The sequence below is a fragment of the Melanerpes formicivorus genome, unplaced genomic scaffold (assembly GCF_026170545.1).
Source record: "Melanerpes formicivorus ecotype bairdi unplaced genomic scaffold, bMelFor1.0.p_v2 SCAF_10, whole genome shotgun sequence".
Taxonomy (NCBI): domain Eukaryota; kingdom Metazoa; phylum Chordata; class Aves; order Piciformes; family Picidae; genus Melanerpes; species Melanerpes formicivorus.
Genome location: NW_027142362.1, coordinates 21,699,723 through 21,722,445, shown reverse-complemented (window position 1 = coordinate 21,722,445; position 22,723 = coordinate 21,699,723). Strand labels below are relative to the sequence as shown.

At 53.6% G+C, this 22,723-nt stretch overlaps 1 protein-coding gene across 1 annotated transcript in view; it reads left to right on the top strand.

The window, feature by feature from the left end:
• The first annotated feature begins 5,017 nt into the window (after window positions 1-5,017).
• Window positions 5,018-22,723, top strand: part of EDC3 (enhancer of mRNA decapping 3) — a 38,722-nt gene continuing 21,016 nt past the window's right edge. Inside the window, exons 1-3 of the mRNA XM_068144223.1 lie at window positions 5,018-5,091; window positions 8,915-9,099; window positions 14,594-14,907. Coding sequence (XP_068000324.1) covers window positions 8,936-9,099; window positions 14,594-14,907 — 478 coding nt within the window. The 5' untranslated portion in view covers window positions 5,018-5,091; window positions 8,915-8,935. The remainder of the gene's footprint in view (window positions 5,092-8,914; window positions 9,100-14,593; window positions 14,908-22,723) is intronic.

Below are 22,723 nucleotides of genomic sequence, written 5' to 3'. Positions count from 1 at the left end.
GTGGAGGGGTGATGCCAATCCGCAGCTCAGTTCAGGCTTTCACTGAAAGCCACAGGATGTTAGGGGCTGGAAGGGACCTCTGGAGATGGAGTCCAATCCCTGTGCCAGAGCAGGAGCATAGAATCCAGCACAGGTCACACAGGAACAGCTCCAGATGGCTCTGGAAAGTCTCCAGAGAAGGAGACTCCACAATCTCTCTGGGCAGCCTGCTCCAGTGGCTCTGAGAACCTCACAGTGAAGAAGTTCCTCCTCCTGTTGAGGTGGAACCTCCTGTGCTGGAGTTTCTATCCGTTGTCCCTTGTCCTATCCCAGGGTGCAAGTGAGCAGAGGCTGTCCCCTGCCTCTTGACACCTCAGATTTTTATAAACATTTATTAAACCCCCTCTCAGTCTTCTCTTCTCCAGACTAACCACCCCCAGGGCTCTCTGCCTCTCCTCACCAGGCAGTGCTCCAGTCCCTCAATCATCCTTGTAGCCCTCTGTTAGACTCTCTGCAGCAGATCCCTGTCCGTCTTGAACTGGGGAGCCCAGAGCTGGATGCAATATTCCAGGTGAGGTCTCTCCAGGGCAGAGTAGAGGGGGAGGAGAACCTCCTTGGATCCTCTGAACACTCCTCTGAATGCAGCCCAGGATCCCATTGCCCTTCTTGGCCCCCAGGGCACATTGCTGTCCCATGCAGAACTTGTTGTCCACCAGGACTCCCAGGTCCTTCTCCACAGGGCTGCTCTCCAGCAGATCCCCTCCCAGCCTGTCCTGCTGCAGTTTATTCTTCCTTCCCAGATGCAGGACTTTGCACTTCTCCTTGTTGAACCTCATTAAGTTCCTCTTTGCCCAGCTCTCAGTCTGTCCAAGTCTCAGGACTAGCCCTTCTATCCCTGACTAAAACCAACCAACCAACCAAAGAATCAAGAGCTTGAAAACATCCTTTGGGGATGCTCAGGGAGGAAATCTCCAGAGGGATGCTTTGGGGTATCACCTGGGCCATGCATCTCAACCTCAGAGGATGATTGTTTGTGAAGATTTGCATAACTTTCCCCCCAAAAAACAAACAAACAAAGGCCAATAAACATCAAATTGCCATGCTGATAATAAGGAAGTGTGAGGAAAGTTGGGCTCTGTGCATCTGTGAAGGGTGAGGAAGCTGGGGAAGGGTCTGGAGAACAGGGCTGGTGAAGAGCAGCTGAGGAAATTGTGGTTGTTCAGCCTGGAGAAAAGGAGGCTGAGGGGAGACCTCATTGCTCCCTGGAAGGAGGTTGGAGTGAGGTAGGGGTTGGTTTCTTCTCCCTAGTCTCAGGTGATAAGGACAAGAGAAAAAGGCCTCAAGTTGCACCAGGGGTGGAGATTAGGAAAAAATTCTGTGCTGCAAGAGTGGTCAGGGACTGGCACAGGCTGCTCAGGGGAGTGCTGGAGTCACCTTCCCTGGAGCTGTTCAAGCAACCTATGGAGATGGCACTTGGGGACATGGTTTAATGGCCATGGTGATGCTGGCTTGGCAGCTGGACTTGATGATCTTAGAGGTTTTTTTACAACTGAAACAATTGACTTTCTATGATCCCTGCAGGGAGCACTCCCCCAGGGTTTCCAGCTCAGGGGGCTAGAAATTGCTGCTGCTTCCACAGGCACAAATGCTGAGTCCTCAAACCACAGAATCACAGAATGCATCATGTTGGAAGGGACTCTTGAAGGTCATCTTGTCCAACCCCCTGCAAGTCAGCAGGGACATCTTTAACTAGATCAGGCACCTGGGATGTGATATCAGGAATGCTGGCAAAATCCATTCTGCTGCTGACAGCCCTGCTCCCCTCACATGCCTGCCATGGGGTGCTTCATGGAGGGAGATGCTCTTGCACCACACAGGGAAGGTTGAGTTGGTGGCCAGTCACAAGTGGTGTCCTCCAGGCCTTGGTGCTGGGCCCAGTTGTCTTTATCTTTACCAAGGATAAGGATGAGGGGATCAAGACACCCTCAGTGAGTTTGCAGATGAGATCAAGTTAGGGGGAAGTGTTGACCTGCTTGAGGGTAGAAAGGCTCTGCAGAGGGATCTGGATAGGCTGAGTTGAGGGGCCAAGGCTAATGGGACAAGGTTCAACAAAGCCTAGTGCTGGGTCCTGCACTTGTATCATAACAACCCTGCTAACTCTCCAGGCTTGGAGGAGAGTGGCTGGGAACTGCCCAGCAGAAAAGGACCTGGGAGGGGCTGGTTGACAGCCAGCTGAAGTGTGCCCAGGTGGCCAAGAAAGCCAACAGCATCCTGGCCTGGATCAGGAATACTGTGGCCAGCAGGAGCAGGGAAGTGATTGTTCTGGACTCTGCATAGGTGAGGCCACACCTTGAATACTGAGTTGAGTTCCATGCCTCTCACTCCAAGAAGGACATTGAGGGGCTGAAGCATGTCCAGAGAAGGGCAAGGAAGGTGGAGAAGGGTCTGGAGAACAGGGCTGGGGAGGGGCAGCTGAGAGAACTGGGAGTGTTCAGACTGGAGAGCAGGAGGCTGCAGGGAGACCTTTTTGCAAGGAGGTTGGAGCCAGGTGGGGGGGTTGGTCTCTTCTCCCTAGTAACATGGGATCAGGACAAGGGAAAATGCCTTCAAGTTGCACCAGGGCAGGTTTAGATTGGACATATGGAAGAATTTCTTCCCTGAAAGGTTTGTCAAGGCCTGGAACAGGCTGCCCAGGGCAGCAGTGGAGTCACCATCCCTGGAGTGATTTAAAAGCCATTGAGGTGAGGAGAAAGTTCTTCACAGAGAGAGTTGTTAGCTGTTGGAATGGGCTGCCCAGGGAGGTGGTGGAGTCCCCATCCCTGGAGGTGTTCAAGAGGGGATTGGACGTGGCACTTGGAGCCATGGTTTAGTAGTCAGGAGGTGCTGGGTGACAGGTTGGACTCGATGACCCTTGAGGTCTTTTCCAACCTTACTGATTCTGTGATGCTATGAGATGTGGTGCTGAGGTTTAGTGGTGAGCTGGGCAGTGCTGGGTTCATGGTTGGGATGAATGATCTTAAAGGTCTTTCCCAGCCTGAACACTGTGGTGGTTCTGTGCTTTGCCTCCATCCATCCCCTGCACACAAAGCTGAATAACTCAGTGGCTTTTCTGTCAGTGCCATGTGGGTTATTTTTAATCTGTGACTGTCCCCACCTGGGGAAGAGGAGCCTTCCTCCCACCAGGACCTTGCTCACCTTTGTGTTATTGCTCCCAACTGCTCTCCTACTGAGCTTTTTTTTAATCAGTGCCCCCCAGCGCAGCCTGCGGCTCAGCTCGGGAAGGTCAGGCCAGCAGCCCACCAGCTCCTTCCTCCAAGCAATGAACAGAACAGCCTCTGGCTGCTGAGAGGGGAAAGCTGGGTGCCAGGGAGCCGAGGAGAAAGCGGGAGAGGAATGTGGCCATGCCTCTGCTGGTGAGTCGGAGGAGGGTGCCAGGGAATGGAAGGGTCATGGAAGTGATGGAAGAGTGATGGAAGTAATAGAGGGGTGATGGAAGGGTGATGGAGGTGATGCAAAGGAGATAGAGTGATGGGAGTGACAGAGGGGTGAGGGAAGGGGGATGGAGGTGACAGAGGGGTGAAGGGCGATGGATGTGATGGAAGGGTGATGGAGGTGATGGAAGGGAGATAGAGGTGATGGAAGAGTGATGGAAGTGATAGAGGGGTGATGGAAGGGGGATGGAGGTGATGGAAGGGGGATGGAATTGATAGAGGGGTGATGGAAGAGGGATGGAAGTGACATGAGATTGAGGTGACGGAAGGGAGATGGAAGTGATGGAGAGGTGAAGGAAGGGGGATGGAGGTGCTGGAAGGGGGATGGAGGTGATGAAAGAGTGATGGAAGTGATAGAAGGGTGATGAAAGGGTGATGCAATTGATGGGAGGGGGATGGAGGTGATGGAAGAGTGATGGAAGTAACAGAGGGCTGATGAAAGGGGGATGGAGGTGACATAAGGGAGATGGAGGTGATGGAAGTATGATGGAAGTGATAGAGGGTTGATGGGAGGGGGATGGAGGTGATGGAGATGATGGAGAGGTGAGGGAGGAGTGATGGAAGTGATGGAATGATGATAGAGGTGACGGAGGCCATGGGGGTATAGCAAAAGCTACTGAGCTGGGATGGAGGTGTGATGAAGGTCACAGAGGGGGTGCAAGTGTAACAGAAGTTGATGAGAACGCTTGGCAGTGGCAGCGGAGGATGTGTGCAACAGGTCTGCTGGAGGTGATGAGGGTGGGGTGGAGGCAATGGATGGGGGACATGAGACAGTGGTGAAGGAGTGACGGATGAAAGAGGCAGTGGAGGTGTGCTGAAGGTGGTGTGAACGTGACAGAGACCACAAAGCTGTCACAAAGTGTGACAACGACAGAGGGGAGATGAATGCTTGTAAATACCTAAAGGGCAAGCATCGGGAGGATGCAGCTAGATGCTTCTCAGTGGTGCCTAGTGACAGGACAAGTGGCAACTGGCACAAATTGGAACCCAGGAGGTTCCACCTGAGCAGGAGGAGAAACTTGTTTGGTGCGAGGGTGCTGGAGCCCTGGAGCAGGCTGCCCGGAGTGGTTGTGGAGTCTCCTTCTGTGGAGAGCTTCCAACCCCACCTGGACATCGTGATTCTGGGCAACTTGCGCTGGGTGCGCCCGCTTTGTGGGGAGGGAGGTTGGACTGGATGATGCCCAGAGGTCCCTTCCAACCCCCACCATGCTGGGATCCTGCGGGATGGCAACCGGGAAGTCAGCTGTGGCTGCCGTGTCACAGCGCCGAGAGCTGGTACGGGAGCGACGCGGGTCACACAGGCGTGGCAGAGGCCAGAGAGGTGCTGGCAGACCCCGGGGAACACTCAAGGCAGGGCTCCGTGACGCCGGCTGCGGAGAAGCCTCATTCGGACATCGCAGCCCCGCTCCGACACAGCGACCCCACTCCGCCCCGGCGCACGGAGACCCCGGCCGCGGCGCCGCTCGGTAGGGCGCGTGCGCGGAGCCGCCGCTCGGTCTCTATGGTGGCGCCGCGGCGGCCAGAGCGGCGCCCGCGGGCGGGGCAGGAAGTGACGGCAGCGCCCAGCGTCGCTGAAGGCGGAGAGGCCGCGGCTGAGGCGGGGAGCCAGCGGTGGGGGCAGGTGAGGCGGGGGCGAGCCCTCCTCCAACATTTCCCCGTCCCCTCCGGCCGAGGGGTCGGCGGGAGCGGGCCGGGAAGAGCCGGGGGCCTCCTCAGCGGAATGGGCCTTGTTTGGCCCCGCCGTGAGGCGCGGCCGTGGCGCTAGGCCCTGCCTTGGGCCGTGGTGGGGAGGCTGAGGGGGCGGCTGGGGAGGGGCTGCGGAGGCTGGGCTGAGCGCCTGCCCTTCCTGGGGCTCTAAGCTGGGGCAGGCCGCCTCTTCGTGGGGTCCCCGCCGATGCATGGCTGTGTTTTGCTGAGGGGGGGCTGTGTTTAACCCTGGGGATCAGCCCACCCTGGTCCAGCCCGGGGAACGAAGCTCTTCTCGGGGCACATATCCCGTCCCAGCTCAGGTGCAGGCTTGGTGGCTGCTTTCCTTTGGGGATAACCCACCTTTTGGCTTGGAAGAACGTGTGTAGCAGCATCTCTCTTCTCGAGCCGCAGTGCCTGCTGTGCCGAGCTTGCTCGTCCTATGCTAAGTTACTGTTACAAAGGCTGTTTTTATCTTTGAGTAAGCTCCGGGGCTCGACTTCCTTTGAGAACTTGCAAGAGTGTCAGGCATATCGGTGCTACACACTTCAAGCAGGAGATTTGGGGGGGGGGATAGGTGTCAGACAAACCCAAGGCAGGTTGTTGGAGGAGGTTTGGCTTTCCAGGGGGTATATAAACAAACAAACGTGTTTATCATGTGTGTCTCTCACGTGTGATAAGATAAATCAGTCACTGCGCGTGTAGTTCATTCCCTCTTCTGGCTGGTTTGCACACAAGGCAGTGGAATGAGATCCTCTGACAGGATAAGTTTCCCTCGGTTTAGTTTGTGTGCTCATAAGCATTGAGTTATTTTTTCTGGTGGTGAAAGGAGGCTCTTCTCCTTGAAGAGGGTCCTTGCAGGCTGGTGATGTGTGCTGAATGTTTTTCCCTTCTTTTAAAGAGGAGATTGGGGGTGGGGACAGAAAAGGCAGGAAGGAGAAGGGAATTTCAGTTGTACTGCAGATGCTTTGAGATGTGTTATCTGTGTTCTGGTAGTGCCCTTTATCCGTCCTCATCTTGGAATCCAGACATTGTTATCATAGGCTAATGTAAATACACAGAAACAGGAAAGAGAGGAGGCTGGGCCTGATGAATTTACAGCTCAGTGACCAATTTGCTTCCCTTTGAAGCACCCCTCTCTCTTCAGCCCCTGCAAGCTGGGGGAAATGAGGTTTCTCTGGCAGCATCCTAGTTACATCCATATATTTTTTGTGTGATTACTCTTTCTTTGTGCCTTTTCCCAAGCAGCTCAGGACAGGAAGGGCTTGAAGAGAATTAAAATGACTAGCCCAGAAGTGTGGTTTATATTTTGGTGTTAATCTTCCTGGATTATCTCCTGTGCTTCCCATCTTTGTGTTCCTGACAGTAAAGATCAAGCCTTTCCCTTCTTGCTGTTGGTGACAACAGGAAAGGCAAATCTGTAGGGCAGTGATCTTCATTTATGAGCTTGTCAGCTTGTGGGTGCTGCTGTGATGCCAGCCAGCCTGTCATCTCCTTGTCTTCTTTGGCTGCAGGAAGAAATCCCAGATCAAAAGGCATGCTTAGCTGCTTCAAAGTGGCTTGATACAAGTTCAGTCAAGCTCCAGAATGAAGGGAATTACGTGGCACTGAACATCAAACTAAACAAAGTGTGGTTTTCCCCCTCCTCTTCTGGTAGAACTTGATGCTGGAAAGGAGTGTGACTTCCTTTTGTCATCTGTCTAATTGTAGCAGTAACACTTCTGGCTCTGGAGAGCATGAGGCCTTTTGTTCTGGACTCTTGAGTTGGTTTTTTCCCCCTCAGTTATCTGTGTCTTCCCATAGAAGTTTCATTTATGTACTGAGAGATCAATCTCCTCCCTGCTGAGTGTCCCCAAAAGCTGTTCTGCCCCAGGATTTGCACACCCAAATCCTACACACAGCCTTCTCCTTTGAAGTGGCAGGAGGATGTCTGCAGAAAGGGCTAAGTATTGCTGTTGGAAGCTGTTAGTCTTCAGTTAGAAGGTTGCTTCTTTCATGATGCAAATGCTGGTTGCACCAGGACAGGTGAGGGGTTGGCCTGCTGGAAAGCAGCTCTTTGGAGAAGGATCTGGGAGTGCTGGGGGACAGCAAAGTCTCCATGAGCCAGCAGTGTGGCCTTGTGGCCAGGAAGGCCAATGGTCTCCTGGGGTGTGTGAAGAAGAGTGTGGCCAGCAGGTCAAGGGAGGTTCTCCTGCCCTAGTGAGGCCACCTCTGGAGTGTTGTGTCCAGTTCTGGACCTCTGAGTTCAAGAGGGACAGGGAACTACTGGAGAGAGTCCAGGCTTCAGAGGGGCCAGGAGCATCCCTGTGAGGAGGAAAGGCTGAGAGCTCTGGGGCTCTTGAGCCTGGAGGAAAGCAGCCCCAGAGGGGATCTGAGCAATGCTCAGCAAGAGCTGAAGGGTGGGAGGCAAGAGGATGGGGCCAGACTCTTGTCAGTGGTGCCCAGGAGCAATGGGCACAAACTGGAACCCAGGAGGCTCCATCTGAAGAGGAGGAGAAACTTGTTTGGTGTGAGGTGCTGGAGGCCTGGAGCAGGCTGCCCAGGGAGGTTGTGGAGTCTTCTCTGGAGAGATTCCAACCCCCCCGGGCTTTGTGCTGCTGAGCAAGCTGCTGTGGGGGACTCTGCTTTAGCAGGGGGCTGGACTGGATGATCTCCAGAGGTGCTTTCTAACTCTCACCATGCTGTATCACAGCCAGCCATATAGGCAAAGCCCCATCCAGGGATTTCCCTGCTGCTTGGGGAGGGGGAGGACATTCTCTCCACCCCACAAAGAAGAGGGAGCCTGAGGTATCAGAGCCTGGATGGGAGCCAGGTTCCTGGGCTGGGGGATGGTGATTCAGGTTAGAATAGAATAAACCAGGTTGGAAGAGACCTTCAAGATCATCATGTTCAACCTATCATCCAACAGCACCTAATCAACTAACCCATGGCACCAAGCACCCTGTCAAGTCTCTTCCTTGAACACCTCCAGTGATGGTGACTCCACCACCTCCCTGGGCAGCACATCCCAATGGGCAATCACTCTCTCTGTGTAAAACTTCCTCCTGACCTCCAGCCTGAACCTCCCCTGGCACAGACTGAGACTGTGTCCTCTTGTTCTGGTGCTGGCTGCCTGGGAGAAGAGACCAACCTCTGCCTGGCTACAGCCTCCCTTCAGGGAGTTGTAGAGAGCAATAAGGTCACCCCTGAGCCTCTTCTTCTCCAGGCTAAGCAGCCCCAGCTCCCTCAGCCTCTCCTCACAGGGCTGTGTTCCAAGCCCTTCACCAACTTCGTTGCCCTTCTCTGGACTCGTTCCTGCAAGTCAACCTCCTTCCTAAACTGAGGGGCCCAGAACTGGACACAGGACTCAAGGTGTGGCCTAACCAGTGCAGTGTACAGGGGCAGAATGACCTCCCTGCTCCTGCTGGCCACACTCTTCCTGATGCAGGCCAGGATGCCATTGGCCCTCCTGGCTGCCTGGGCACACTGCAGGCTCATGTTCAGCCTACCATCAACCAGCACCCCCAGGTCCCTCTCTGTTTGGGAGCTCTCAGCCACTCTGACCCCAGCCTGTAGCACTGCCTGGGGTTGCTGTGGCCAATGTGCAGCACCTGGCACTTGGATGTGTTCAATCTCCTGCCCTTGGACTTTGCCCATCTGTCCAGGCTGTCCAGGTCCCTCTGCAGAGCCTCTCTACCCTCCAGCAGATCAACTCCTGCCCCCAGCTTGGTGTCAGCTGCACATTTACTGATGTTGTCACTTTGTGCCCCTTGTCACAGGCAGGCCTGTGTGCCAGCAGCATGGCTACGGACTGGCTGGGGAGCATCGTCTCAATTAACTGTGGGGAGAGCTTGGGAGTCTACCAGGGACGAGTGTCTGCTGTGGATCAGGTCAGCCAGACCATCTCCCTGACAAGGCCCTTCCACAATGGGGTCAAGTGCCTCGTGCCAGAAGTCACCTTCAGGTTAGTATCTGCTTTTTTCCTGCTCTCCTGCCTCTTGCCATGCAAGGCCTGTGGTGCTTTGCTCTGGATTCCCCCCTTCCCCCTCCCCCCTCAAATGAGCTCTTTGCCTTAAATCTCCCTGCTGCTCCCCAGTGTCCTTGGATGAGAAAGTGCCTCTCATGTTTCTGCTGCTGGTTTGTGTGCAGGAGACTTGTCTCCTGGCTCTGCACTTCTTGTGTTACAAGTGCTGTCGCTCACACTTGGAGCTTGCTTGTGGGTGGGGTTGTGTGTATGTACCTCAGGATCTGTGTACTCTGTGTCTACATTCTCTGGGTAGGTTTTTGGGTAGCTGAAGGGGACTTGTGTTAAAGCCTGGCCCCCAGCATGTAGTTAAAAGAGGGAAAGCAGAGTGGTAGATCAATTAAAATTAGTGCCCTGGTACCATTAGGTGAAGGGTCTGGAGAATAGGTCTGGTGAGAAGCAGCTGAGGAAACTGGGGTGGCTTAGTCTGGGGAAGAGATTGAGAGGAGACCTTGTTGCCCTCTACAACTCCCTGAAAGGAGGCTGGAGTGAGGCTGGGGGTTGGTCTCTTCTCTGAAGTACCAGGTGATAGAATGAGAAGAAATGGCCTGAAGTTGTGCCAGGAAGGTTTAGATCAGGTCTTAGGAAAAATTTCTCCCCTGCAAGGGTGGTCAGGCATTGGAACAGGCTGCCCAGGGAGCTGCTGGAGTCATAGTATCATAGTATCAGTCAGGGTTGGAAGGGACCACAAGGATCAGCCAGTTCCAACCCCCCTGCCATGGGCAGGGACACCCCACACTAGAGCAGCCTGGCCTGAGCCTCAGCCAGCCTGGCCTTAAACACCTCCAGGGACAGGGCCTCAACCACCTCCCTGCACAACCCATTCCAGGGCTTCACCACTCTCATGGGGAAGAACTTCCTCCTCACCTCCAGCCTGAATCTCCCCACCTCCAGCTTCATTCCATTCCCCCTAGTCCTATCACTACCTGAGATCCTGAGCAGTCCCTCCCCAACCTTCCTGCAGGCCCCCTTCAGATCCTGGAAGGCCACAATGAGGTCACCTCAGAGCCTTCTCTTCTGCAGACTGAACAGCCCCAACTCCTTCAGTCTGTCCTCACAGGAGAGGAGCTCCAGCCCTCTGCTCATCCTCCTGGCCCTTCTCTGGACACCTTCCAGCACCTCCAGATCCCTCTTGGAATAGGGGCTCCAGAACTGGAGGCAGTACTCCAGGTGGGGTCTCACCATCCCTGGAAGAAACACGTGGCCATGGCACCTGGGGACATGGTTTAGTGGCCGTGGTGGTGTTGGGCTGGTGGTTGGACTTGATAATCTTAGTTTTAATATCACTTAATCAGAGATTCATCAAGGTTGGAAAAGACCTCTAACTCCCTTACCCCTCTCTCTTGCCCTGTTCTTTCCTCACTGTAGACAGGACAGAGTTTTAAAGCAAACAGCTGCGTCTGCTCAGCAGTAGGGCAGCTCTCAGGAGGCCTTTTCCTCCAGCCCCTGCTAACTCTGTGCTTAAAGAACAGAAAATGGTCACTTGTCACTGGGTGTTTTCCTCTTACCTGCTGTGTTATGGTGATTCTGACTCTGAGTCACCACACCTCAAACAAGGGGTTCAGTTTTGGGGCCCTCACTCCAAGAAGGACGTCGAGGGGCTGGAGCATACCCAGAGAAGGGCAAGCAAGCTGGGAAAGGGTCTGGAGAGCAGGGCTGGTGAGGAGCAGCTGAGGGAACTGTTCAGCCTGGAGAAAAGGAGGCTGAGGGGAGAGCTCATTGCTCTCTACAGCTCCCTGAAAGGAGGCTGGGGTGAGGTGGGGGTTGGTCTCCTTAGTGACAAGAGAAAATACCCTCAAGTTGCACCAGGGTAGGTTTGGGTTGGACACAGGGAAGAATTTCTGCCCTGAAGGTTTGTCAAGCACTGGAACAGGTTCTCCAGGGAAGTGGAGGGATCACCATGCCTGAAAAGATTTAAGAGACTTTTACATGTGGTGTTGAGGGACATGGTTTAGCAATACACTTGGCAATACACTTGACCTGATGATCTTAAAGGCCTTTTCCAACCTTAATGACTCTTCTATTTCTAATGAAAATGACTCTTCAGATTCCAAGCTGCAAAGAATCCAGAGTAGGGAAAAACAATGACCATATTCTTCCAGGAGATGTGTGAAAGCCTGTAGCAAGCTGTCAGTGCTCTTCTCTCTCAGCTGGACAAACACTGCTGAAGTTCACACCAGAAGATGCTAACTCCTGCTGCACTTCTTGCAGTCAGTGCCAACAGAGGCCTTTGTAACCACTTCTTTGTTTCAGCTTGGCTCCTGCCCTGGGCCACTGTTTTTGTTCTCTTTCTCCCTTTTCTGAGGAAGCAGCATCCTTGTCTGAGCATGAACTGCACTAATCCAAGGGTAGCTTGCTGTAGAAGTGGATTCAAAGGAAGAAGAGCCTCAAGGGCTGGGGTTAATGATACTATCTAGAAACTGGTGAATTAACACAGATTCCTGCAGAGGTCTGGGGCTGCTGTTCCCATTTTCTGCTTGGCTGGTTCCTCTTTGCAAGCTGGGAGCAGAACCTGTCAAGCAAAACCCAGGTGCAGTGCAGAAAGACTCAAGTTGTTATTTGGAAGGCTTATTTCAGTGAACTCATTTGATGCCTCAAATATCCTGAGTGTGTCCCAGTATTAAAATCCCCATTTCCCCCCTCCCTCTTTCCCACCTTTATCCCCCCCCCCCCCCCCCCACTGCCCAGTGTTGCCCATTCTTCTTAGAATCATAGAATAGAAATGGCTAACTTTGCCTCTAAAGCATGTTAGGACTCTGCACTCCAAGGAAGTCCACAGACACAGTGGTGAGGACCAGATGAAACACTGGAGAGGCCTTGCTATGTGTGAGCACCAGCAGCTTGGTGTGATATGAGCTGACTAAAAGGATGTGCTGGAAGGTGTCCAGAGAAGGGCCATGAGGATGAGCAGAGGGCTGGAGCTCCTCTCCTGTGAGGACAGACTGAAGGAGTTGGGGCTGTTCAGTCTGGAGAAGAGAAGGCTCCCAGGTGACCTCATTGTGTCCTTCCAGGATCTGAAGGGGGCTACAGGAGGCTGGGGAGGGACTTCTCAGGATGTCAAGTAGTGATAGGACTAGGGGGAATGGAATGAAGCTGGAGGTGGGGAGTTTGAGGCTGGAGGTGAGGAGGAAGTTCTTCCCCATGAGAGTGGTGAAGCCCTGGAATGGGTTGTGCAGGGAGGTGGTTGGGGCCCTGTCCCTGGAGGTGTTTAAGCCCAGGCTGGCTGAGGCTCTGGCCAGGCTGATCTAGTGTGGGGTGTCCCTGCCCATGGCAGGGGGGTTGGAACTGGATGATCCTTGTGGTCCCTTCCAACCCTGCCTGATACTATGATACTATGGTGTAAGGTGTGTAGCTAGGCTCCAGCACAGTACATATGCACGAAGGGCTGGGTTGCCCCTTATGGATCCAGAGGCTTAAGTCTGACATTTCCCAGGTTACTGCTTGTTTATGAAGCTTTACCTTAAGATAGGGTTGTGGGGCTTTTCTGTTATTGTATACAGGTGACAGTTTCAAAGGCACTTGTCTCTTCTCTGTCTCTCTTGCCAGTAATCACAGGATCACCAAGGGTGGAAGAGACCTCAAAGATCATCGAGTCCAGCCTGTCACACAGACCTCATGGCTACACCGTGGCACCAAGTGCCACATCCAATCCCCTCTTGAACACCTCCAGGGATGGGGACTCCACCACCTCCCTGGGCAGCACATCCCAATGGCTATCAACTCCCTCTGGGAAGAACTTCCTCCTCACTTCAAGCCTAAACTTTCCCTGGCACAGCTTGAGACTGTGTCCTCTTGTTCTGGTGCTGGTTGCTTGAGAGAGGAGACCAACCCCCTCCTGGCTATGGCCCCCCTTCAGGTAGTTGTGGAGAGCAAGAAGGTCTCCCCTGAGCTTCCTCTTCTCCAGGCTAAGCAACCCCAGCTCCCTCAGCCTCTCCTCACAGGGCTGTGCTCAAGGCCTCTCCCCAGCCTTGTTGCCCTTCTCTGGGCACCTCCAATTATAATGACAACAGACCTGTATGGATCACTTCAATGGGAGCAGAGTTAGACCTGTGTTGAATACTTTCAAGTTTATAAACCATGATTTATGATGCAAAGTGCTAGAAAAACTGGCTGAGGAGAATGCAGTCCTTAATGTTTGAACTCAGTGAAGCTCTTGTCCTTCCCAAGGGCTCTTAGCTTTCTCTATTTAGAACAACCTTGTATGTGAGATAGCAAAATTAGGTATTGGCAGTGTTCATTTTCTTTGCTAGTGCACACCAGGAGTCTGTACAACTTCTCTTATTAACCTTGCGTGGAGAATTTTGCTGACCTAATTCTGAACATCCCATGCTCTTTAACATCTTCATTGATGATCTGGATGAGGGCATTGAGTCCAGCATCAGTGAATTTGCAGCTGACACCAAGCTGGGGGCAGGAGTTGATCTGCTGGAGGGTAGAGAGGCTCTGAAGAGGGACCTCGACAGGCTGGACAGATGGGCAGAGTCCAAGGGCAGGAGATTGAACACATCCAAGTGCCAGGTTCTGCACATTGGCCACAGCAACCCCAGGCAGTGCTACAGGCTGGGGTCAGAGTGGCTGAGAGCAGCCAGGCAGAGAGGGACCTGGGGGTGCTGGTTGATGGTAGGCTGAACATGAGCCTGCAGTGTGCTCAGGCAGCCAGGAGGGCCAATGGCATCCTGGCCTGCATCAGGAAGAGTGTGGCCAGCAGGAGCAGGGAGGTCATTCTGCCCCTGTACACTGCACTGGTTAGGCCACACCTTGAGTCCTGTGTCTAGTTCTGGGCCCCTCAGTTTAGGAGAGATGTTGACTTGCTGGAGCATGTCCAGAGAAGGGCAACAAAGCTGAGGAGGGGTTTGGAGCACAGCCCTGTGAGGAGAGGCTGAGGGAGCTGGGGCTGCTTAGCCTGGAGAGGAGGAGACTCAGGGGTGACCTTATTGCTCTCTACAACTCCCTGAAGGGAGGTTGTAGCCAGGTGGGGGTTGGTCTCTTCTTCCAAGCAAGCAGCACCAGAACAAGAGGACACAGTCTCAAGCTGTGCCAGGGGAGGTTCAGACTGGATGTTAGGGGGAAATTCTACACCGAGAGAGAGTGGCCGTTGGGATGTGCTGCACAGGGAGGTGGTGGAGTCACCATCATTGGAGGTGTTCAAGAGGAGACTTGATAGGGTGCTTGGTGCCATGGGTTAGTTGATTAGGTGTGTAGTGGGTATTGGATGATAGGTTGGGTGCAATGATCTTGAAGGTCTGGTGTGTCCTTCCCTGTGTCCTTCCCCATGCCTTGGGGTAACCTGCAGGGTTTTTCTCTGACATTCATGCTTTTGGCAGGGGGGATTGGACTCGATGATCTCTTGAGGGGTTGTTTCTTGCAAAGGTACCTTGAATGCTTAATTCCTGAATTTCTGGGTTTCTTTTCCTTGTTTTCATTTTTTTTTTAGGGCAGGTGACATCACTGAGCTGAAAATCTTGGAGATCCCAGGGCCTGGGGACAGCAGGCAATGCGGGGAGCTGCAGCAGGCGGAAACCGGCATCCCCGGCGTTGGGTGCCAAGTGGGTCCCAGTCACAATGGCACTGGGAAGGTGTTAAAGAAGCCCATCTCCAGCAGTGCCCCACAGAGCATCCCCAGGAGGACAGACATGAAGAACCAGGACATCATCATCTCTCCACAGCAGCAGTGCTCCAAGAGCTACATGGATCGACACGTGGAAACGCTGAGCCAGTCCAAAGGCTTCCGCCGCAGGCACAACTCCTGTGAGTAGCTGCCTCCCCCCTCCAGCCTGCTCCTGGCCTCCTTCAGCCATGATGTTTCTAGAATGGAATCATAGAATCAATAAGGTTGGAAGAGACCTCAAAGATCATCAAGTCCAACCTGTCACCACAGACCTCGTGACTAACTAAGCCATGGCACCAAGTGCCACATCCAATCCCCTCTTGGGATGGGGACTCCACCACCTCCCTGGGCAGCACATTCCCAATGGACAACAACTCTCTCTGTGAAGAACTTTCTCCTTTCCTCAAGCCTAAACTTCCCCTGGCACTGTTTGAGACTGTGTCTTCTTGTTCTGGGGCTGGTTGCCTGCGTGGGAGAAGAGACCAACCCCCACCTGGCTACAACCTCCCTTCAGGTAGTTGTAGAGGGCAATGAGGTCTCCCCTGAGCCTCCTCTTCTCCAGGCTAAACAATCCCAGCTCCCTCAGCCTCTCCTCACAGGGCTTTCGCTCAAGGCCTCTCCCTAGCCTTGTTGCCCTTCTCTCACTGCCCTTCTAAGTACAAGAAGGTCATTCAGATGGTGGAGAAAAGGTCAATGAAGCTGGTGGAGGGTCTGGAGGACAGATGTGGTGAGGAACAGCTGAGGGAACTGGGGTTGTTTAGCCTGGAGGCTGAAGGGAGACCTCATGGCTTTCTACAGCTTCCTGAAAGGAGGTTGGGGTGAGGTAGAGGTTGGTCTCCTCTCCCTGGTAACAAGTACAGGCCAAGAGGAAATGGCCTCAACTCACACCAGGGCAATTAAAGGTGGGACAGGAGGAACAATTTTGTCAGTGAAAGGGTTTTCAAGGCCTGGGAGGGGCTGCCCAGGGCAGTGGTGGAGTCACCATCCCTGGAGGGTGTTAATAGCTGTGTAGGTGTGGTGCTGTCGGCTGCGGTTTAGCAACGGCCGTGGCAGTGTTGATAGCTGGGCTTGATGGTCTTAAAAGCCTTTCCCAAGCTCAGTGATTCTGTGATTTATTGCTTTCAGTGAAGCCAGTACTCTTGGAATTTGAAGATTTAGAGTAGAGGAAGGCAACAACCCCCATGTTTTTCCAGGAGATGTGTGAAAGCCTGTAGCAAGCTCTCAGTGCATTTCTACCTCAGCTGGACACACAGTGCTGGAAACTTGTTTGCTCACTCTTCCACTCACATTGCCTCCTGAAGGTCTGGAGAAGAGGAAGCTAAATGGGGAGAAGGAAGACTTAACATGCTGTGCCTCACAGTATTACAAGGGCAGATAGCTGACACCCATCTTTAAATCTGTTGTGATGAGCTGGGGATGGAATCTCATCATCTTGAGGGTGCAAAGAGCAGCATGCTGGTGTGTTCTTTACCATAGGAGCTCTGAGAGAAGCATGGCTGACACCTCTTCAGGTTTAGGTAGGGTGTGACAGGGAATATCTCCCCTGTGGAGATATCTGTGGGTCAGAGTGGCTGAGAGCTCCCAAACAGAGAGGGACCTGGGGGTACTGATCAACAGCTGCCTGAACATGAGCCAGCAGTGTGCCCTGGTGGCCAAGAAGGCCAAGGGCATCCTGGCCTGCATCAGGAACAGTGTGGCCAGCAGGAGCAGGGAAGTCATTGTGCCCCTGGACTCTGCATTGGTTAGGCCACACCTTGAGTCCTGTGTCCACTTCTGGGCCCCTCAGTTTAGGAAGGACATTGAGAGACTTGAAGGTGTCCAGAGAAGGGCAACAAGGCTGGGGAGAGGCCTTGAGCACAGCCCTGTGAGGAGAGGCTGAGGTTGTTTAGCCTGGAGAAGAGGAGGCTCAGGGGAGACCTCATTGCCCTCTACAACTACTGAAGGGAGGTTGTAGCCAGGTGGGGGTTGGTCCCTTCTCCCAGGCAAGCAGCAGCAGAACAAGAGGACACAGTCTCAAGCTGTGCCAGGGAAAGTTTAGGCTGGAGGTGAGGAGAAAGTTCTTCACTGAGAGGGTCATTGATCATTGGGATGTGCTGCCCAGGGAGGTGGTGGAGTCCCCACCCCTGGAGGTGTTCAGGAGGGGATTGGATGTGGCACTTGGTGCCATGGTTTAGTCATGAGGTCTGTGGTGCCAGGTTGGACTCAATGATCCTTGAGGTCTCTTCCAACCTTGGCGATACTGTGAGACTGCTTCACCATCCAGTGTGAGAAACTGTAGAGAGATGACTAACTCTGGTTAGGATGGTTTCCTCCTTCCCTGTTTGAAGCCTGCCCACTTGGCAGCCTCCCTTTTCCCTCTGAAAGGAACTGGAAACAACCTGCAATACTCTAAAGCTTTCCTGTTCAGAGCCTGTTGAGCCATAACCCATTGCAGCACCACAAATGCTGTGCTGTGTTGTCAAAGACACAAATTCAGGGCTCTAATGAGGGTGATGTACAGATACCATCAGTAGGTCTCAAAGCCAAGGATCCCATGGGTTTATTATCCCTCTTCACAAAACCCTTCAGCCAGTTCTCATGCTGTGCCACAGCTGGGCATCTTTTTGTCTCAAAGCCCCCTGGCTGAGGCTCCTTTTCCAGACCTTCACCATGAAGTTATTGAAATGTTAGGATATAGTCAGCGTTTTTCTATGACTGGGATGGGATTCCAGCATGCTGGGGGTTGGAAGGGACCTCTGGAGATCATCCAGTCCAACCCCCACTCACAAAGCAGGCTCACTCACAGCAGCTTGCTCAGCATCACAGGCAGGTTTGGAATCTCTCCAGAGAAGGAGACTCCACAACCTCTCTGGGCAGCCTGCTCCAGGCCTCCAGCACCCTCACACCAAAGAATTTTTTCCTCATGTTCAGATGGAACCTCCTGGGTTCCAGTTTCTTGTCCTGTCCCTGGGCACCACTGAGAAGACTCTGGCCCCATCCTCTTGCCTCCCACCCTTTAGCTCTTGCTGAGCATTGCTCAGATCCCCTCTGGGGCTGCTCTCCTTCAGTCTCAGCAGCCCCATGCCTCAGCCTTTCCTCCTCACAGAGATGCTCCAGGTCCCTCAGCATCTTTGTAGCCTCCCCTGCACTCTCTCCAGCAGTTCCCTGCCCCTCTTGAACTGGAGAGCCCAGAACTAGGCACAGGACTCCAGATATGGCCTCAGTAGAGAACCTTCTTGGTTTTGCATCAGCACAACAGCAGGTCAGGTTTTCTTTTACAGACTTCTAACCAAGTTGAGCAAAGTGCTAGGTGTAGCTTAATGTTAGCTTGGGCTCATTTTAGAGTAACTGAGGTGAGGTGAACTCTTACCCTCTCAAATGGGTCTGTTTGAACATCTGGGCAGATGGTGTGTGTCTTGGGAGGTGGGGGTGGAGGAGGTCCTGGCTCTGTGGAGATGGTGGTTACAGGCAGCTGGGGAAGAACTGGCTGAGGTGTCATCTGGAGCTTAAGTCATGCAAGGTTTAGCACAGCTGGAAGCTGACCTCCTGGTGCCCTTTAGCGTGCTAAGCCAGGGGCAGAGCTCCCTCTTCAGAGTCCTTGTGTGACAGGAATCAGTAAACAACAAATGCCAAGGCAGGTTTCACAACAATGGCTTGTGTGCTGTGCTGGCACCAAGCTCCTTCATGCCAGGGATCTCACAGGAAGGCAGCCAGCTTGCTAGGGGCTTTACAGTTGCTTGTGTGCTCTATGTGAAATGGGTTTTGTTTGTTGGGGTTTTTTCCCCCCTCCTAATAAACAAGAAAAGCTTGGGAAGCATTGTTTATCTTCTGAGGGAGGTGCCAGTCTGGGTGGCATCAAGCTGCCAGCTTGCTGGTGGAGCCATGTGCTGCTCTCCTTGGGGAGCTTCATGCCACCGCATGCAGGGCAGAGGGGCTGGAAGCTGCCAGCTGAAGGGAGCTGGGCTGGAAGCTCTGGCATGCTATAGCTGCTTGGGTCAGGCCATGGGAATGGCAGCTTTTAGGGGATGGTTTGGTCTGGTGTGGCACACCTATGCCCAGGAGGGCAGTGGGCACTTCTGGTGGGCAGAAGAATCTGAGATGAGACTGAGTTTTCACTTCCCTCCCCTTCCCTTCTTTTTAGACTCTTCACCTCTCCCCAAGTTTTCCCTTCCTTTATCCACTTTTGAGGCTCTTCTCCTCTCCCTAACTTTTCCCTTCCTTTACTCACCTTTTGGGCTCTTCTCTCCCTCAGTTTTCCCTTCCTTTATCCACTTTTTAGGCTCTCCTCCTCCCCCTGAGTTTTCCCTTCCTTTATCCACTTTTTAGGCTCTCCTCCTCCCCCTGAGTTTTCCCTTCCTTTATCCACTTTTTAGGCTCTCCTCCTCTCCAAGTTTTCCCTTCCTTTACCTACCTTTTAGGCTCCTCCTCTCCCTGAGTTTTCCCTTCCTTTACCTACTTCTAGGCTCTTCTCTCCCTGAACTTCCCCCTCCCTCTCCTTGCCCTCTCTTTTAGGCTCTTCTCCTCTTTCACCTAAACAGAATCAGCTCCTAGTCGTCTTGCCTCTCCAGATGGCAAGAGGAACACCACCTGGCTTTGCTCAGAGTTCTCTGGAAACCTCTGGCCCTGTCCTGTGCAGCTTCATGGAGGGGGTGGTCAGGCAGTCTGTGGGAAGCCAGCTGAGTGTGTGGGTCAGCAGCTTTTGGGAGCTGGCACCCACTGGTGTGGATTAGGGAGCTGCTCACCACAATGCAGGCACAGCTCGTTTTGATGAGGTACAGTCTTGGCTCCCATTCATGGTGTCTGCAGAGGAGCCTGGGGAGCTTTCCAGCCATTGTTCTCACAGCTTTTCTGGTGCAGCTTTGGGGTTGTTTTTTTGTTCCATCAGCATTTACAGGCTGCTCACATCAGCTGCCTGTGTGCCCTGGCCCCTCTGCGTGGTGGTGCAGCTATCCTCCATGGTTTGCTTTTCAGGTCAGCTGAGGGTGGTGCAGAGTTGTTTGGGGAAGGACTTGTTGGCAGGGAGTGTAAGAAAAAGTTGTTGTGTAAAAGAACAGAGTTGCTGTAACACTTGAGGCTGACAGGAGAAGCAGGCTGGTTTCACTGGTGTGTTTGCTCTAGGCTCTGGCTTATTCATCTCACCTCTGAGAGGCCCTTGGCCATTGCTTGAAGCAGGGGTTTGTGAGTGTTGGGAGAGCTCAGACTCGAGGGAGCTGGGTTTAGATGAGATACTAGCAAGAAGTTCTTCCCCATGAGGGTGGTGAGGTGCTGGAACAGGTTACCCAGAAACTCTGTGGAGACTTCAAGCCTAGAAGTGTTGAATGGATTTAGGAAGGGCAGGTCCTGCCTCTCCAACCTGATCTCCTTCTATGATCAGGTGACTGCCTGGTGGACGTGGGGCAGGCTGTGGATGTAGTCTGCCTGGACTGCAGCAAGGCCTTTGCCACCATCCCCCACAGCAAACTCCTGGCCAAGCTGTCAGCCCCTGGCTGGGACAGCAGCACTCTGAGCTGGGTTAGGAACTGGCTGGAGGCTGAGCCCAGAGAGTGGTGGTGAATGGTGCCACAGCCAGCTGGTGGCCAGGCACCAGTGGTGTGCCCCAGGGATCAGTGCTGGGACCTGTGCTCTTTAACATCTTCATTGATGATCTGAATGAGGGGATTGAGTCAGTCATCAGCAAGTTTGCAGCTGACACCAAGCTGGGAGCAGATGTTGGTCAGTTAGAGGGCAGAAGGGCTCTGCAGAGGGACCTTGCCAGGCTGGACAGATGGGCAGAGGCCAACAGGATGGCATTCAACAAGTCCAAGTGCCAGGGGCTGCACTTTGGCCACAACAACCCCATGCAGAGCTTCAGGCTGGGGTCAGAGTGGCTGAGAGCTGCCAAACAGAGAGGGAGCTGGGGGTACTGATTGACAGCTGCCTGAACATGAGCCAGCAGTGTGCCCAGGTGGCCAAGAAGGCCAAGGGCATCCTGGCCTGCATCAGGAAGAGTGTGGCCAGCAGGAGCAGGGAAGTCATTGTGTGCTGTGCTCTGCATTGGTTAGGCCACACCTTAAATCCTGTGTCAAGTTCTGGGCCCCTCAGTTTAGGAAGGACATTGAGAGACTTGAAGGTGTCCAGAGAAGGGCAACAAGGCTGGGGAGAGGCCTTGAGCACAGCCCTGTGAGGAGAGGCTGAGGGAGCTGGGGTTGCTTAGCCTGGAGAAGAGGAGGCTCAGGGGAGACCTCATTGCCCTCTACAACTTCCTGAAAGGAGGTTGTAGCCAGGAAGAGGTTGGTCTCTTCTGCCAGGCAAGCAGCACCAGGACTAGAGGACACAGTCTCAAGCTGTGCCAGGGGAGGTTTAGACACGAGGTAAGGAGAAAGTTCCTCACTGAGAGAGTCATTCATCATTGAGATGTGCTGCCCAGGGAGGTGGTGGAGTCCCCATCCCTGGAGGTGTTCAAGAGGAGATTGGATGTGGCACTTGGTGCCATGGTCTAGTCCTGAGGTCTGTGTTGATAGGTTGGACTCGATGATCCTCGAGGTCTCTTCCACCCTTGGTGATACTGTGAGACTGTGAAAGCCTGGTTGGATGGGGCCTTGAGCAAGCTGCTCTAGTAGGAAGTGTCCCTGCCCATGGCAGAGGGGGTGGAACTAGGTGGTCTTTAAGGTCCCTTCCACCCCAAACCATTCTGTGAACTTGGCTGTTGTGTTGGTTGTGGTTTTCATTCCCTGTGCAGCTGGCAGCACGGTGCTGGATGTGATCCCCTTGTTGGTATGGCAGTTGGCTGCTCCCTGCCAAGTTCTGTGTACCTTTGGAGTTGTTTATCTGTTAGCTTTGGTTTGGGAGCCCTTGACTTACAGCAGGAAGCTGTGTGTGTGTCAGTAACAAGCCTTCCCTATCTCCCAATGCTCTGCATGCAAATGACTGCTCACAGCTGGCCTACTGGAAATGTCTCCTTTCCTCTCTTCCAAACCCCACTTTGTCACCAGGAATTCTGTGAGCTGGCATTCAGTGGGTTCTTGGCAAAGTCCCCAGCGTGGTGGGGTTTGGAAGGCACCTCTAGGCATCATCCACTCCTGAAATGTCAGGAGGAAGTAGCCTCAGGTTGTGTCAGAGGAGGTTTTAGGTCAGACATGAGGAGCTATTTCTTCTTCAGAAGGGTTGCCAAGGCCCAGGCTGCCCAGGGCATTGGTGGAGATCCCATCCCTGGAGGCATTCAGCAGCTGTGTAGACGTGGTGCTAAGGGACACGCTGTAGTGGCGACCTGGCAGGGCTCGGCTACCTCTTGAACCTGATCATCTGAAAGGACACAAGCCAACCTCATGAAGTTCAATAAGAGCAAGGGCAGGGTCCTGCATCTGGGTCGAGGCAATCCCAGGCACAAATACAGGCTGGGCAGAGACTGGTTGGAAAGCAGCCCTGAGGAGAGAGACTTGGGGGTGCTGGTGGACAAAAAGCTCAACATGAGCTCTCAATGTGCACTTGCAGCCCGCAAAGCCAATCAGATCCTGGGCTGCATCAGGAGAAGTGTGGCCAGCAGGTCGAGGGAGGTGATCCTCCCCCTCTACTCAGCCCTGGTGAGACCCCACCTGGAGTTCTGTGTCCAGTTCTGGAGCCCCTATGACAAGAGGGATGTGGAGGTGCTGGAAGGTGTCCAGAGAAGGGCCAGGAGGATGATCAGAGGGCTGGAGCACCTCTCCTATGAGGACAGACTGAAGGAGTTGGGGCTGTTCAGTCTGCAGAAGAGAAGGCTCCGAGGTGACCTCATTGTGGCCTTCCAGTATCTGAAGGGGGCTACAGGAAGGCTGGGGAGGGACTGCTCAGGCTCTCAGGTAGTGATAGGACTAGGGGGAATGGAATGAATCTGGAGGTGGGGAGATTCAGGCTGGATGTGAGGAGGAGGTTCTTCCCCATGAGAGTGGTGAAACCCTGGAATGGGTTGTCCAGGGAGGTGGTCGAGGCCCTGTCCCTGGGGGTGTTTAAGAGCAGGCTGGC